The sequence below is a fragment of the Oncorhynchus nerka genome, linkage group LG3 (genome assembly GCF_034236695.1).
Source record: "Oncorhynchus nerka isolate Pitt River linkage group LG3, Oner_Uvic_2.0, whole genome shotgun sequence".
Classification (NCBI taxonomy): Eukaryota; Metazoa; Chordata; class Actinopteri; order Salmoniformes; family Salmonidae; genus Oncorhynchus; species Oncorhynchus nerka.
The window spans coordinates 53556684-53574933 of NC_088398.1; the positions used below are offsets into that span (position 1 = coordinate 53556684).

An 18250-nucleotide genomic window follows, 5' to 3' on the forward strand; every position below is an offset into this window, starting at 1 on the left:
CTATGGGCCCTAGTCAAAAGTAGTGCACTGTATAGGGAACAAGAGCTCTAGAGGGTATAGTGGGCAACCAACCCACCACGATAGGAGGTGAAGAGGAGGTCCCTCAATACAGATTAAGAGACTTAAAAGAATTGCTTTGACAGGCAGCTAGGCAGGGCCGCCAGAGGGACAGTCTTCAACACACAGCTAAAGGGAGACTGACCTACTGCTTTATTTTATTTATATTGCTACACAACACTGATCCAAAAATATAAACGTGAAGAGTTGGTCCCATGAGCTGGAATAAAAGTTCACCTAAATGTTCCATACGGGCAAAACCTTACTTTTCTCAAATGTTGTTTACATCCCTGTTAGTGAGCATTTCTCCTTTACCAAGATAATCCACCTGACAGGTGTGGCATATCAAGAAGCTGATTAAAAGGCATGATCATTACACAGGTGCACCTTGTGCTGGGGACAATAAAAGGCCACTAAAAATGTGCAGCTTTGTCACAACACAATGCCAGAGATGTCTCAAATTAAGGGAGCGTGCAATTGGCATGCTGACTGCAGCGATGTCCACCAGAGCTGTTACTAGAGAATTTAATGTTTATTTCTCTACCATAAGCCACCTCCAATGTCATTTTAGAGAATTTGGCAGTACGACTAACCGGCCTCAACTGCAGACCACATGTAACCACACCAGCCCTGGACTTCTTGACATGTGGAATCATCGGAGACTAGCCAACTGGACAGCTGATGAAACTGAGGAGTATTTCTGTCTAATAAAGCAATTTAGTGGGGTAAAACAAATTCTGATTGACTGGACCTGGCTTCCCAGTGGGTTGGGCCCACGGGTTGGGCCCACCCAGTGGGTTGGGCCCACCCACCCATGGCTGCACCACTGCCCAGTCATGTGAAATCCATAGATTAGGGCCTAATGAATTTATTTCAATTGACCAATTTCCTTATATGAACTGTAACTCAGTAAAAATCAATGAATTTGTTGCATTTATATATTGATTACTGCACTGTTGGGTAGAACATGCAAGTTAGGCACTTCACTGTTCTTGTGCATGTGACAATAGAACTTGAATTCAAAACACACACAATTTCCCCTGCTTGCCATTACACAACAGCAGTACCCACCTTTGTTTGACATGGCAGTTACTAAACCACCAAACAGGATACTGAACAGGAAAGGTCCATGAGCACAAGTTGTGTGATTGGAATGACGTCAAAATTCAGCCATTATGGAGCCAATCAAGGGATGAGTGTTGGTAACAAAGTAAAATAATGTAGGCCTAACATAACATGTCAAATTTGTAGCAAACAAGGTTGCATTTCTAGCAATCATTCCTCAATAAATGTAGTTATATTAATAAAAGTGTAGACATATCTTAATAAATGTTCAAATGACTGGCCAACATACCCATCCATGAGTCATAATAACCCCACCTATAGTTTACACACCTAGTTGTCTGTAACTGATTCCAAAAAGGCATTTTCAGCAAACATAACCATGCCCACCCCGGAAAAAAATAGCAACTTGTTGGGGAGGGGGGTGAACAGTAAAGCAACGGGTGGTCTTTGTCACAGTTCAAAAGAAAAGAAACCGTTCAATTTAGGAGGCTAATTTACGCATTCAGCCAAATCAGTTCTGTTCCCAAAATCTGTGTCCCAAAATAGACAGCGCAAAAAACGACTACTGTGCCTTGAAGCCAGGCAATCACATGAATAACAACAAACGGCCAAGGTTTGCAGGACAATTAGGTAGAAAAAGAGGAATATAAACTTGAATAGGGATCTGCAACAATGTAATTGAGATTGGGTTCCATTGTAGAATGTGGAATAATTGTCCCCCCCCCCCATTTTAACCCAGGTTAATTTTACGTCATCATAGGAATTCTATATCCATTCCCGGAAAAGGGACACTAGATGCCTGTTGTGCTGACAATCCATTCAGGAGGATCTACACGTTTTGACCAAACAATATGAAACTATAGTAAGATCCTATATTCACTTGTTTTTTTTTTTTGGGGGGGGGGTATTTATAAGCCTCGGGTTCAGGCTCGGATTTAAAATTGCTAGGGCTGTTAACTTTGCCTCCCTGCACAAAGACCAGGAAAAGATACATAGCAGGCTTTTGTAGATTAAATAAAACGAACAACATTTACAGTCAAACATGTCTCTGTTTACATGACACAAAGAATGAGCACAAACAACTTACCAACAAGAGGAATATGTACATTTTCAGCTCTCTCATCCTACTCCCGTAGCGGTTCCAAGAAGCCATGATGCCGTTGCCACGTCTGGATACGCACGCGCAATCGGGCTTTTCACTGATTCTTGAGAAGCCCGCAAGGCTTCTTAGGAAATGTAGTTTTGGAGGATAGCCCGTTCGCATTACCAGAGATGGGCCCTGGCCTCGCCACAGACATTTAAGCGCTTCTACAGTTTTGAGAGCTCTCAACGATATTTGGTTGACCCCACCCCAGCTTTTAAAGTTAATGTCCTGAAATTCTTCACATTTTGCTATGGGTTGTAGAGACATTTTTAAATCACATTTTCCCCAATTCTAAACATTTAGCAGATTTGAAACTAATTTCATGTGATTCTACAAATTCTGCCATGGGATGGATACTTTTTTGGGCAGTTTTAAAGTTAATTTCCTGCAATTCTACCATGACTTATGCCGGTCATTTAGCAGATGTAACCTTTATTTAAATAGACAAGTCAGTTTAAGAACAAATTCTTATTTACGATGACAGCTTACCTCAGGCAAACCCAACCCAAAAGACACTGGACTAGTTGTGCACGCCATATGGTACTCCCAATCACGGCTGTTGTGATGCAGCCTGGAATTGAACCAGGGTCTGTGGTGACACCTCTAGTACTACAATGTAGTGCCTTACACCGCTGCACCATTCAGGAGCCCCCAGATGCTTTCATCAAAAGCAATTAGGTTTAAGTGCCTTGCTCAAGGGAACGGCGACATATTTTCACCTAGTCATCTCGGGGATTTGAATCAGCAACCTTTCGGTTACTGACCCAACACTCTTAACCTATAGTGCACCTCTCCTTACACCATAATCTATTTAAATGCAAAGTTGTTCCAGGTCTATGTTATTTATCTGAAAATAAATGGGAACATAACTCAGGCAACGATCCAAGTCTGAAAAGGCAGCTCGATGTGGGCGCATCATGTAGGCTACTGCTCTCAACCTGTGCTAGTGTCGGGAAATCAGGAATTGCCACTACAGTCAGACCACTGTGACTGAACTAAACTATTCAAACTTCAAAACTGAAGTCAACTGCCATCAGAGATCATTTAATGTTTTTAGTTTTTTTTTCGTGTGAAAATTATCTTGAACTTCCGTAGATTTAGATATAAAGTCATTGTAAGCAGGATAACAAGGGTTCCCTTAAAAAACAACAATAGTCAGGCTTTATATTGGTACCAACCTCACATAGAAGATCAGCATCCGGGGAGACCATGAACAATGAGGGGTGTTTTTGTGAGTAAAATAACATTTATTGCACATCACCAGATAATAATTAAACAAATCACGTTAGTGAAGTGTCTTTAATATGAAACACAGGGAGGTCATCACAAACCTTTACTCCATACTCCAAGTATGTATATGCGCTTGTCATTTTTTTATAGCAAATTCTCTCTCTCGCACCCCTCTCGGTTAGAGTTGCGATGGTCCTTGTAGTAGCTTCCAACTCGCAGAGAGAGCGCAGTAACCAGCTGTAGGTCGTTTTGATCGAGACATTGGAGAGAGGAGGGAGATAGATTTCTGTTAAGCCTGAAGAATCAAGGAGAGCCCTCGTGCTTTGCGTGACATTTAGAACAAGTTAGAAAAAACATCAAAGGTAAGAATACACTTTCATGTATCTATTGGACTGTTGAATTGCATGGCTCTTTGTCATATTGGAATATTTGCGATGGCACAATAGTAATTCGATTTAAATTGAACTTTAAAAAATAAATAAACAAATAGCCTAACTTTCCAATAAACATTTTATTCTGGAATGATTATAATTTTCCAAAATGGTGCTAGTTATAGATAAGGAATAAAACACTTATTTTGTCAAGGTATTGATAGAATAGCTTATATTGAGCACCGTCTCCACATTTTACATCCAAATCATTTATCATGCGATGATTTAGAAGTTTCAGTTAACAAATCCTGTTACTTACACATAACAGTATTTCTGTGTGCCTCCTATCTTGTCAATGTAATCATACCTTGAATAGAGGGCACTGTTGGCGTCGTAGTTTGTTCCATAATATCTTATGTTAATTCAGAGCAGTTAGCGGGTCTTTTATACCGCTCGAGCTTTACTTTCTACTCACGTCCAGCGGAGGATCAGAGGCATTTTTGGGCTGCAGGAACCTACCGCCACATTTCCACTGTTGTAAACTTAATTGTGTTGTGCTGTCCGTAATCAGGACCCGTGGGGTAAGGTTAGAAAGATGCAGAGGTCCAGAGAGTAGACTCTCCACATTCGCTTTTCTCTTTCTTTCGTTATCTCTTTTGTCCTGTGATTAGAAATGTCTGTTTTTCTCAAATAAATGAAAAAAGTAGTGTCATAAAATAACATTGAAATGACTCATGCAGCTTGGAGAATAGACCTTGCACCGGTTGTCCTTTTTCTTTAGTCTTGCGCAACGGCATGGGTGCCAAGTTCATAGTGGATGTATAATAATATTGTAGATGTATTACTGGCATCCCGCTGATACCTGTTAAATATCAGTTTTACAGCTTGCGGATTTTGCACACACAAAAAGAGCGAAGGTAGGTCGTTGCGCACAGAGAACATTATATTCCCAACAACCGCGAGTTGCCTTCCCTTATTCCCTTATTCCTCCTTGATGTGAAGTTTATTCAATATTAGTTTGTAGAAATTAAAAACTATAAACGAATACAGTAAATGTCACATTTCTGAATTTAGCATTGATTCTTATGGTAGGTGAGGTCTTTCTCCCCTTTACGCATCTCAGACACTTCTATTCTGCAAGCCATGTTCACCCTGCGGCCACATTGCATAGAATAACATATAATTACTTCAGGTATTACAACACATCCAAACAGAGAAAATGTAAATAATGACGACTAGGCTAAAACACCAATTGATTGCTTTTCAAGTTCAAGGCTCCGTTTAAAATTGGTATTGAATCCATTTGAGAATGTTGCATTTTCTGAGCGCGATAGAGGGCAGTGTTCTGCAAAACTGCACAGCTGTAGAACCACAGGCAGGTGAGAGGGAGAGAGAGTGTGGACGCAAATGTGGCCGAAAGCATGTACATCTGCATTGCTGACATATTTTCGTATACTTTCAAATTTTTGAATACTTTATCTAAATATGAAATCTCCTCTTATTTGTTGGGCTTGAATTGCCCTGAAATACTGTCTGGAAAAATGTTGTTTTGTTGGGCTACAGAGTGAGGACAGTGAGGCAATCTGACTCGAAATCCGAGGTTTATCGTTTATTTTCGGAATGGTTTGTCTATGGAACCTCCGCAGACACATCTGTTCCTGTTAATTAACGAATTGCGGCTACGCTGTTGAATGTTGTTCACTAAGCTATCTGCATGTCAAATGTATTAGTTCAGCCCGTGAGCCGTTGGTTCGTTTATCTTTAGTCCGTTTGTTAATACTCAGAAGTCTGTCATAAAAATAGGCTAATTGTAATTAGATACCATTTTTTCAATAGGCCCATAGCAACCAATTGGTTAATTCAGTGCGTACCACTATGCATCAAAGCTCTTGATAGACTGTTAGGAGATGTGCGTAAATTTGGTTTGTTTTTCCACAATTTGCGTAAAAAAACGCATCGCGTTTATGCACAGTACTTTAAATGCGCTTGGTAGTAAACTATTTTCAAAGTTGCTGCTTATTGCTGTCACTTCCTTATTACTTTTCGTGTTTATATTCAACTCTTGGATACTCACTTCCCAATAATATTTCCATTATAGCCTATATCAAGCACCATGAAAGTTGAGAATTTGTTTCTAACTTATACAATCCTCCCTTTATCTGGCATTAATTGGCTTTTGTATAGACAGTGTATCAGTAACAATGCAAAGGGATTTTCCAGCCATTCACAATAGCATTGGGAAACAATCACGATATCAGTGAACTAACGGGAAGCATACTGCTCTGCTGACAGCTTCTCTCACAGTCACACAGCGTTGCACATAATAACACATTGCTTATTTCTGATTTGATTCTATCTAATTCTTATTCAAACCTGGATGTATACACTGTTTTCCATCAGACACCTGTAATGAGACCAGGGTAATGTTGTCAGTCTCCAGTTTGCCCCGAGCAAACAAATATGCTCATCTGGGTTGCATCCCAGACTGCACCCTATTTCCTTTATAGTGTACTACTTTGGACCAGAGCCCTTGTTCAGCAGTTCACTGAAGTCTTTACAGCACCATGCCTTGAACAAATAACCCTGCCCATTCTATTACTATTCATACAAACCCCTACTCGGATGGACGTTAATTCAAGTACTGTCTTAGAGTCCTGAGTCCGTCCTTTCAAATGTAAAACAGGTTTTCATCTTTAATGAACTTATGAGGGCCCTTGACAGTTCTCGGTTGGTGGGTTAACTGAGCAAAGGGTCTCTCGGAGACAAACACACACCAAGCCTTGTGGACAGACGACTATAGTGGGGGTCTATGTAACCATGGTGTCCACATATCTATTATATGGGGGGATGGCAATGTCAAAAGCCATCTGATATCAGCATAAATTATTTCTATTCATTAATATGTCGGATGGGTGGAATGAGTCCTTGGCGCTCATCAAAGTTTTAATAGTGCATATTTAAGCCATATTAATTATTTCTGACGTCGGCAGTCGGCGCATCAATTGAGAGGGGACAACTGAGATAAAAGTTTAATGCAGACAGACCGAGGAACTTGATCTGACCGACCTGCCGGCTGCAGTTCAGTACCTGGATGGAAAAATGGGAGACCATGAATGCGTCCGAAATGGCACCCTATTTCTCTCAAAGCATATTGAATAGCCAACCCTTGGTATTCAAGGGGACTCCTGCCACAATAGAGACAGATTCATCGTTAGAATGCCCCTGAGTTATTCTGTCAGGAATGCCTCTTGACAATAATAAACATATAGCTATACAGCACCTCACCTATTGATCTGTCGCTTGGCACAGAGAAGTTGTTTACATAATCCACGCTTTTACAATGGTGGAATTGTGAGTGAAGTATGCCACTACTTTCTAAGCAACTTGCCAATGCCATACTTTGACTTGGTAAAGATGCCAACAGAACTGCTGTAAGGCTGTCTGGCTCTGTCGTACCTCCTTCTCCTTCCAGTCTGGGGAGTTGGTTTTTCCTGTTGAGCTTTGTTCAGTGCTGTGGGCCGTTGGAGGGAGAGGGAGAAGGAGAGTGATCTATCCTTTTAAAGTGGGATTCAGTTTTATTCATTTGGTAATTGGGTTAGTGGTGAGCAGAAAAAACCCAACTACGTAGCTACCCACATGCCTTTTCAGAGAAAACCTCTCTCTGATGTGTTTGGTGGTATTGGTGCTAGATCTAAAGGTGTGTGTGTGTCAGTGCGTGTGTGTGTGTGTGCTACCCACCTTGTTTTGTGGCTTTGCAGATACCTGTCCTTTACTATCAAATGTTTAATATTCTGAACACAAATGTCAAACACAGTCAAGTCCTTCCATCGCCTTCCACTGTGTAAATACATTGGAATAATAGCTTGAGCCACAATGACTTGTGAAGGCCCTTCTTTGCCATTCCATCTATCTGGAGATGCTTCAGTTGTTTGTTTGTCCACTGGTGCTGATGATAGGTTTCCTCCCTGATGGGACTGTCATGGGGCTTGTTTGGTGTAAGGAGGACAGGTTAGACTGTCACCAACTCCCTAAACTCTTGGCTCTGCCTCAAATCCATCTCTGTGTGACCAAAGAGCTCTATTTTCATGTCATCCAACAATTGTAAACACCGGCAGTTTGCTAAATGGTATTGGCACTTGGATTGGAACCGGTGCTTTGGTCAGGATGACATGTAAATAGAGCTATTTTGCCATGTACACCAGTGGTGGGTTTGGCGTCGAAATGAGAATGCAGGAGCAGAAAATAACCCCATATCTACTGTAAAATACTATGGTGGACCTTTGATGCTATGGGGCTATTTTGCTTCCCCTGGCCTGGGGCATTTGTTAAGGTCAACAGCATCATGAACTTTACCCAGTACCGACATTTTTGCCAAAAACATGGTTGTCTCTGCCAGGAGGCTGTAACTTGGCCGCAAGTGTATATTCCAATATTCCAGCAAGACAATAACCCCAACCACACATCAAAATCCACAAAGAAATGGTTAATTGACCACAAAAATCTACATTTTGCAATGGCCATCTCAGTCTCCGGACTTGAAACCCATTGAAAACATGTGGTTTGAATTGAAGAGGGCAGTCCATAAGTACAGAGGGAGGATATCAAGGATGTAGAAGGATTCTGTATGGAGGAATGATGTAGGGGCTCAGACACACCAATAGCTTTTGCTGGCTGAGAGTACTTAGCACCTTTGAACAGTGTGCCGGCCGTAATTTGAGAACTGAGTGAGCATCGATGTAGAATTGCATGAAAATGTCGTGATTCAGGTATACTGAGGGTGGTACCTAAAATACACTAGATCCACATTCGGTGTGATGTGTGCAAGCCTTAAGATCCTACCCAATGTGGGGAAGGATCTACATTGTAGAAAAAGGCTAATTTCCGTTATTCTCACAAGGTGAGGTATTGAAAGGTATTCATAACAGGTGTGTCACTTATTTTGACCACTATGTTGTTGAGAGGAAAATGATATATTTCCCGTTAAACAAAATATATTTCTCTGAGCAATTGTATTAGTATAAAATATAATTTCCATTTTTTTCCATACAATATAGCTCAGTATGTTAATCATTTCTTTTATACAGTCATTATTGCTCATCTTTATCAAGGGTGTTTGAATAACTTCGGACCCCACTGTATTTCACCTGCTGCTGGTTGACAGTAAAAATACTGGTGCCCTTGTGGACAGCTGGTCAGGGCCCTAGATTTCTCATGTGAGGGGGGAAAGATAACAGAATGGAAAGTGCCTATTTAGCAGAGTGATAACTGAGACCTGTTGCTTGTTTGATTCATTATTTCACCTGCCATTAAGCAGGAAAAATGAAGGCTGGTTCTGGGATAGTTTGACTATTTTTTATTGTCTCGTTGCCAGCAATATACAGGGACTTTTCTTAGGCCTTAAGGCAATAAGGAAGTGAGGGTAGAGTGTTGAACGGATGAAAAGTAATTTTTAAAGCTTTATCACCAGACAATCTAGACTAGTGAGAAAAGGGATAGCCTACGTGGGGCTTCTCTCTGGGTGGAGAGGTTGCTCACACACAGAGAATACATGGATAGCATGTGAATGAATTATTATATGAAGTGTCTCTGGACTCTGACTGGACCCATTCAATCTCTCAGGACCCATGGTGGTCATTGTGTTTGAATGCTGTGTATGTGGCATGGTCTTCAGTGTCTGTCTGTGTGCGTCCTAAATGGCACTATTCGCTGTAGTGCACTTTGGCCAGAACCCTATGGATAGGGTGCCATTTGAGACAGATCCTCCGTGTGTAACCTGGTCTCTGCGGTTCACTGCTCTAGCCAGTTTCACCAGCCTGTGAAATCCGATATGGGCGCTCTGCCTCCGGGCCGCGTACTGGGTGCAACCCTTAATTAATGCTTGATGCGAGCGAACAGGCTCAATTTGTCTGCAGAGTCTTATCGATGTTGTCCTTGTTGTTATTGTTTTCCTCATCCTCCCCTCCTTATTGTCGTAAACAGACAGATTGGAGAAGAAAGAGAAGACAATGGCCATTTAAAGTCCGGGAGTTTAAAAAAATATCTCTTTAAATGCTGAAATTCAGTTGATTGACAGTCTGGTCAACAGTTTATGAAGGGATTGTTCTGCCCTGAAATGACCTTGTTATAATCATTGTTACTTGCACACATGTATGTTTGTTATGGTCCTGAAGGGGCACTATAGTGTATGTATCTCATCCTAACCTCAAATGACCACATAAATGATGTATTGTTGATATGCTTTTGTTGTTGGACAAGAGACTATGAATGTGCTCAGCTTTTGTTTTTACATTTCTGACCATTGTCGCACCCCCTTGCTGTCAAAGGAAGTCTAGCTGTAGTTGTACATGAAGCAACGTGAAGGCATGTGCCTGTTCAGCCCTACAAGGCCTCAATGAGGAGGAGAAAGAAAGGGGGAGAGGCAGAAAACGCTCCCACAGTTGATTTGGCCATTGTGGGGGGAGGAACACTATTCCCATTGATGCCGTGGATGCGTGATAGTGAAATGGTGAACCCCCCCAAAGCTTTAGGAAAGGGGTCTCTTTGAGAGGAACAGGCGACCCGGAGGACTGTGTTAGGAGATGGGTGTTAGAGGCTTTGTGGTGATGGTGGGAACATTATCCCTGCTCCAGTGATTTAATACCCCTGTGTTCAAGGAGGAGCTCTCTGACTGTGTGTGTTGTGTGAGTGTGTGTGTGTGTGTGTGTGTGTGTGTGTGTGTGTGTGTGTGTGTGTGTGTGTGTGTGTGTGTGTGTGTGTGTGTGTGTGTGTGTGTGTGTGTGTGTGTGTGTAGGCCTCTGAGGCTGTCTCCCCTCACCATAGCCTCTATGAGTCTTTGGTCTTGTGGCCTTTTGCCCAGGGTCAATGTCCCGTAGGAACAGGTCTTTTGTGAAAGTGGAAATGCACTGTCACACAATACAAAACCTTTCCCTTCCTTTTTAGACTTACCTGAGGGGAGAGAAGTCTCAATTCTTGCCTAAGGCTTTGCTCCGAGAGGAAATAGCTGTAGGCGTACTGTAGGGCATGGTTCATATAGGAAGACGCCTCTAGCATACATCAACGCAGTCTAGCTAGCAGACCCCAGGACTATCACGTCTGGCTTTTCACTTTTTATATTTTTGTAGCACTGTTGAATATTAACATTTTCTATCATTTTTTATTTTAATTTACAGTCACCTGTGTTTTGGCCTCTTCCTCTTCCCAGTCCAATAACACAGAGGGGTTTTAAAGTGAACCAAACAAATTTGCCCATGAACTGTCTTTGATTAGCTGTCTCGAGTGGGACATACTGTATAATGGTCTCATTAGTGTTAGAGACTGACAGTCCTGTGGTCCTCAGCATGACAAGAGAACAGCCAGTGGCTATAACAGTGTGTGTGTGTGTTTTAGTGTGTTTGTGCATGTGTGTTTGTGCATGTGTGTTTGTGTGTGTGGCATGGCTAGAGAGCTGCCAGAGCCATTGGTGACATCCTCTCCCCCTGGTCAGTAACTCTTCAACACAATCATATAATCAACAGTAAGTGTGTCTCCTACATGGCTCCCTATTCCCTATATAGTGCAGACTTTTGACCAGGACCCGGAATACTGTAATACTGTAATTAACAGTTGATTATAGTAACACTGGTGAAAATAGTGTGCTATACAGGTAATAGGGTGCCATTTGGGATTCAACCTAAGCATCCAGCCTTTTCTCTTTTTCCCTCCCGGCTCTCTTCATGTTCTCATGTCTATTTCGCCATATCTCATCAGCACGTTCAGCAGGGGTCAGCCCGCAAGTGATTTTGGTATTAAAAAAAAGACTGTAATGTCACCAGGAATTCAGCTTAAAATATTTTTTATGTAGGTAATCTGATCACAAGTGTGACGGTTCTCACTTCGTCACCATTTAGTATAAGTCATCACAGATACAAAGGTGCTATTTAATTGTTTATTGAGCACCGGTGTGTGTAATGTGCAGCTGTATGCGCAAAGTGTTTGTTGCTCGGGGCAGACACACAGCAAGCTGGCACAGAAGCAAAAAACAACACATTTTAGCGATCTCTTGGCCATTATTACACTGATCACCTAATATTGTTAAGAATCCTAATTCTGTTCTCTGTATGTGAATACCTGTTCTCTAACCGCGGTTGAATTTCAGAAATTGAGATGTGTACTGACAGTCACTTGATGTAGGCCTCATCCTGGGAGTAAAGGAAGTGAAGGCGCATTCAGACCCTTTTTATGAATGGGTTCCCGCCACTGTACAAAGCAATTCACCTGTGCTTGAAAATAAAATTAAAACTAGTTGTAACTGTCTACCATCTTCCTGTCCAGTCCTTTGGACTCTAGCTGGTCAGCCTCCTTTACAACAAGTATTCCCACAAATACAGAGAGACATATGTGATTGTGTCTCAATGTAATCAAGGTATGAAAATATTATGTTATTTTCAATAATTGGGCTTAATTGCTGTCATTTGCAGTGTACAAATTATTACGTTCTGGCCCCCCATAATTGGCCACCAGCTGAATCTAGTTACCTACCCCTGAAATAGAGGGTCTTATAACTTCTCAGGGCTAGGCCCCCCTTTTTTCCATTTCTGCCTGAATGACGTGTCCAAAGTAAACTGCCTGTTGCTCAGGCCCAGAAGCCAGGATATGCATATAATTGGTACCATTGGAAAGAAAACATTTTGAAGTTTGTAGAAATTTTAAAACAATGTAGGAGAATATAACACAATAGATATGGTAGGAGAAAATCCAAAGAAAAACCATACGTAATTTTCATTTTTTTGAGAGACCATACAATGGCAAGTATAAGGTCATAAGGAAAATTTGCTCCCTGGATGCAATTCCTATGGCTTCCACAGGGTGTCAGCAGTAGATGTCCAAGGTATCAGGCTTGTAAATTAAAAAACGAATAAGAATTAACAGTTTTAGTAGAAGGACACAGTCGTGGAAATTCGCCATGAAGACAGGGCACCTGCTAAAATCGGTTTCATATTGAACATACTTCTTTCCGTAAGAAATAATATAGTTTGATTACATTTTAGGGTATATGATGGGTATATAGAAACTTATTTTGACTTGTTGATACAAAGTTTACGGGTAGAATTTCGGAATCCTTTCTCATGTTGAACGAGTGGATTACTCAAATCGATGGCACCAACTAAACTGACTTTTGGGGATATAAAGAATGATTTTATCTAACAAAACAACACAACATGTTATAGCTGGAACCCTTTGGATGACAAATCAGAGGAAGATTTTGAAAACGTAAGTGAATATTTAATCGCTATTTGTGAATTTATCAAACCTGTGCCGGTAGAAAAATATTTTGACGTGGGGCGCCATCCTCAAACAATCGCATGGCATGTTTTCACTGTAGTAGCTACTGTAAATCGGACAGTGCAGTTAGATTAACAAGAATTTAAGCTTTCAACCGATATAAGACACTTTTATATGTACCTAAATGTTTAATATCCCACATTTGTATGATTATTTCTTTGAATTGGCGCCCTCCAGTTTCCCCGGAAGTTGTCTAGCGGGACACCTAGGCTTAAGAAGGTAATTACACTGGCTGAGAGTCACAGTGTGGGCCTAACAATATTGCAAAGCTAAATGTGATGGGAGAATCAGAGTTTGTTATTGAAACCATGGACAAATGTAACACCCTGGGGTTGATTGACAGTTACTGTATTGTTGGGATAAACCCACACAGTTCGGAAACTTGGATGGATGGACAAGGTCCCTAGGGGATGCTGTGTTTGGGTCCCATCCTTCCAGGCTGTTTCACAACTGGCCGTGATTGGGAGTTCCATAGGGCAGCGCACAATTGGCCCAGGGTTGTTCAGGTTAGGGTTTGGCCGCAGTAGGCCATCATTGTAAACAATAATTTGATCTTAACTGACTTGCCTAGTTAAATAAAGGTTAATAAATAAATAAAAATGCAAGGCAAATGCAGCGTTCCATTGGAAATGAATGCACTTCTGGTGTACCAAATCGCAATGAAGCTGTCGGTGGGATCGAAGCATTACTCTACATCTGTTGTTTATGAAGCATGTGACAAATAACATTTGATTTGATGAGGCTAAGGTTAGAAGGCTGGAATAGCCCTACTACACTGGCCTGATACAGATACAAGCAGTGGTGGGAAAAGTATTGAATGGTCATACTCAAGTTAAAGTCAAGATACCTTAATAGAGAATGACTCAAGTAAAAGTGAAAGTCGCCTAGTAAAATACTACTTGAGTAAAAGTCTAAAAGTATTTGGTTTTAAAAATACTTAAGAAAAGTAAATGTAATTTCTCAAATATACTTAAGTATCAAAAGTAAAAGTATAAATCATTTCACATTCCTTATATTAAGGAAACCAGACAGCACCATTTTCTTGATATTTTAATTGACCAATACCCAGGGGCACGCTCCAACACTCAGACATAATTTACAAATGACGCATTGGTGTTTAGGGAGTCTGCCAGATCAGAGGCATGACCAGGGATGTTCTCTTAATAAGTGTTACGAGTGTCATCGGGAGAAAGAGAGGACCAAGGTGCAGCGTGGTAAGTATTCATTGTAATTTAATAAAGAATGAATACTGAAACAAAAACAATACATGACAAACGAACAGTCCTAACCGGTGCAACAAAACACAGAACAGAAAATAAACACCCACGAAACACAGGTGGAAAAAGGCTACCTAAGTATGATTCTCAATCAGAGACAACTAACAACACCTGCCTCTGATTGAGAACCATACCAGGCCAAACTCAAAAACCAACATAGAAAAACGAACATAGACAACCCACCCAACTCACCCCCTGACCATACTAAAACAAAGACCTAAATAAAATAACTAAGGTCAGAATGTGACAATAAGTGTGTGAATTGGACCATTTTCCTCTCCTGCTAAGCGTTGACATGTAACCAGTACTTTTGGGTGTCAAGGAAAATATATGGAGTAAAAAGTACATCATTTTCTTTAGGAATGTAGTGGAGTAAAAGTAGTCAAAAATATAAATAGAATAGTAAAGTACAGATAGCACAAAAAATGACTTAAGTAGTACATTAAAGTATTTTTTACTTAAGTACTTTACACCACTGGATATAGTATTTGTCCCAAATTGCACCCTATTCCCTATATAGTGCCCGACTTTTGACCAGAGCACTATGGGCCCAGGTCAAAAGTAGTGCACTATAAAGGGAATATGGTGACATTTGGACCTGATACAGTAGAACCAACTGCACTCAGCAGCCAGGCGTTCAGGGGAATAATTCTCTTGTCTCTAAATGACCTTTTGTTTGGCAGTTGAGAGGAATCCATTAGTCTGATGCCAAAACCCCAAGTTATCCTCCACACTCCCAAAAAGGGTCTCTTACCAGGGCTCTGAGTAGCTGGATACCAAGCAGCACTCTGGTTATGGTGAGCGGATGCAATGTGGGTACAGTGACAGTTCAGTGGTCAGACACAATGGGTGACATTTCGACAGCCGGAAAAACACAGACAGAGCTATTGTCAAACCAGATAAGAACACTTCCAATACAACAGCACTGACTCAGCACCACAAGGCATTCTGAAAGCTGTTTCGATGCTAGCCTTGCTTTTTTGCGTTCTTAAAATAGGGGCCGAATGTGTTTCATGGTTTGTATGGTTGAGAGGTGTCCTCAGCCTCAAACCATACAGTTCTGGGAGGCATGGTCTCATCCAGGCTAAAGAACAGCACACAAGAGGCTCTGAATGTCTCAAGAGGTAAACACTATGAAAGGCAGCATAAAGTGTCATGTATATTAATATTTGTCCTTGCAGATTTTATAAATTAAAGCTGCAATATGTAACTTTTTGAACGACCTGACCAAATTCACATAGAAATGTGAGTTATAGATCTGTCATTCTCATTGTAAGCAAGTATAGGAAGCAGTGGATATGTTTTATGTGCTCTATTTCTATGCTTCCCATTAAGTTTAGTTTACTTTCAGTTTTGTACATCAGCTTTAAACAGATTAAAATAAAATATATTTGGTAATTGAAAGGATATTTTACAGTGGTTTAGATAGTACAATGATTTTCTACACTATACATTGCTTGTTTTGTCACACAAACTGAAATTAGGCGAACTATTCGAATTTTGGTAACCAGGAAATGGCAGAGCAATTTCTGCATATTGCGCCTTTAAATGCAGAAATACTTTGTGAGCTAAACCAAACCACTTCTCTCCTTGTGACTGGCTTGTTTTGCGTCAGTTTGGCGCTTGTTTCTATGGCAATCAGTAGTTTTGTGCGGGGGCACTGATGTTCCTCCCAGACACATTTAGACAGAGGAGAGGGTTGACAGTGATTAATGTCCAGGGTGTGTGTGTATGTGTGTGTGTCCAGTCAGAACCAGCCCGCAAGAAATACAATGCCATCCTAGTCATTCTGTTTCTATAGCCTCCACTACCTCCTACAGTGGCACTCACAGTTTAGTAACCAAACACTTTGTTTATAACCAACTTGATAAATTATCTTTCTCATAGCTACAACCGACTTGTTTATGGCCAATTTCGAGCCACACTGAATTTGTACAATACTGGAAAGAAATATTCATCTCTGTGGTGTCTTGGACAAACCTTTCCCATTATTTCCTCCTAGCCATGTCGTTGATTACGATACCCACCCAGCCCCATCCTCTCCCCTCTTTTCATTTTTCCATCCCGAGACATCAAAGAGGTGTTAGCGTTTTCAGATGACACGAGGGCCAGTCAACTCTGAGATGTGGTGCAGTACGGCATGGTGCCATGGTTAGCGTGCAACCCATTAATGAGGCAAACGACTCTGATAAAAGACTGCAGGCAAGATGCCTGCATGACACAGATAAGGACCAACCCCTGTTTCCAGTCACTGTTTCCTCATATGATTCCAGGAACACTGTACAGTACTGTCAATATCTACCTGGGATATTTAGCTCCGAGGTGTTGGAATAATGTCAGTGTTCATACTGTACGTGCCTTTCCAAAATCATAGCCTTTCCCAAATGGCACCCTATTTCCTATGGGCCCTTGTCAAAAGTAGTGAACTATATAGGTGCCATTTGGGACACAGACATAATATTAATGGGAGAAACCATTAACCAGGATCCCCTATCCCCTATATATATCTCCTATAGCTAATCCTTTTACGTGTAACATATGGATTAGCCTGACCTCAGCTCCATGTTCATGTGAAGGGAAACCTCAAAGCGGTGATAGTGGAACCTGCTTTCCTTTCATGTTCTGACTGTGGCCAACCAGGCTGGGATTCCGGGAACATTTAAATCCCTTTGAGGGTCTCTCCCTCATCCCCCCCTCCCCCCCTTTATCCCTGGAGAAAAGAGCACCTGTTGGGCTGGTGTGTGTGTATGTGTTTGGTTAAGCGTCATGGTCATAGGAGAAAGGCCTCCATCTTTGGATGACTTTCACACCTGGCTTCTCTCCCCTCCTCCCCTGTGGCCTGGAGCAGACTGGGGGAGACTGGGGCAGACTGGGGGGAGACTGGAGGAGACTGGGGGAGACTGGGGCAGACTGGAGGAGACTGGAGCAGACTGGGGCAGACTGGGGAGACTGGGGAGACTGGAGGAGACTGGGGGAAACTGGAGGAGACTGGGGAGACTGGGGGAGACTGGGGGAGGAGACTGGGGAGACTGGGGCAGACTGGGGAGACTGGGGAGACTGGGGCAGACTGGGGGAGACTGGGGAGACTGGGGCAGACTGGGGGAGACTGGGGAGACTGGGGCAGACTGGGGAGACTGGAGGAGACTGGGGCAGACTGGGGGAGACTGGGGCAGACTGGGGAGACTGGAGGAGACTGGGGCAGACTGGGGAGACTGGAGGAGACTGGGGCAGACTGGGGGAGACTGGGGAGACTGGGGCAGACTGGGGGAGACTGGAGGAGACTGGGGAGACTGAGACTGGGGGAGACTGGGGAGACTGGGGCAGACTGGGGACTTGGGCAGACTGGGGCAGACTGGGGAGACTGGGGCAGACTGGGGAGGCTGGGGCAGACTGGAGGAGACTGGAGGAGACTTGGGCAGACTGGGGCAGACTGGAGGAGACTGGGGCAGACTGGGGGAGACTGGAGGAGACTGGGGAGACTGGGGCAGACTGGAGGAGACTGGAGCAGACTGGGGCAGACTGGGGGAGACTGGGGAGACTGGGGCAGACTGAGGACTGGGGGAAACTGGAGGAGACTGGGGAGACTGGGGGAGACTGGAGGAGACTGGGGGAGACTGGGGCAGACTGGGGAGACTGGGGAGACTGGGGCAGACTGGGGGAGACTGGAGGAGACTGGGGCAGACTGGGGGAGACTGGGGGAGACTGGGGCAGACTGGGGAGACTGGGGAGGCCTGGAGAGACTGGGGAGACTGGGGCAGACTGGAGGAGACTGGGGCAGACTGGGG

At 42.6% G+C, this 18250-nt stretch overlaps 2 protein-coding genes across 6 annotated transcripts in view; one reads left to right on the top strand and one right to left on the bottom strand.

Annotated features, from left to right (window-relative positions):
• LOC115110778 (protein disulfide-isomerase A5-like) overlaps positions 1-2316 on the bottom strand; it is a 59202-nt gene extending 56886 nt beyond the window's left edge. For both annotated transcript variants that reach the window (XM_029636678.2, XM_029636683.2), the window contains exon 1: positions 2210-2316. In XM_029636678.2, the coding sequence (XP_029492538.1) occupies positions 2210-2275 (66 nt within the window). In that variant the 5' untranslated portion in view covers positions 2276-2316. The remainder of the gene's footprint in view (positions 1-2209) is intronic.
• A 1390-nt stretch (positions 2317-3706) lies between these two features.
• Positions 3707-18250, top strand: part of sema5ba (sema domain, seven thrombospondin repeats (type 1 and type 1-like), transmembrane domain (TM) and short cytoplasmic domain, (semaphorin) 5Ba) — a 233209-nt gene continuing 218665 nt past the window's right edge. For all 4 annotated transcript variants that reach the window (XM_029636696.2, XM_029636702.2, XM_029636710.2 and 1 more), the window contains exon 1: positions 3707-3858. The gene's annotated coding sequence lies outside the window, so the exon portion shown is untranslated. The remainder of the gene's footprint in view (positions 3859-18250) is intronic.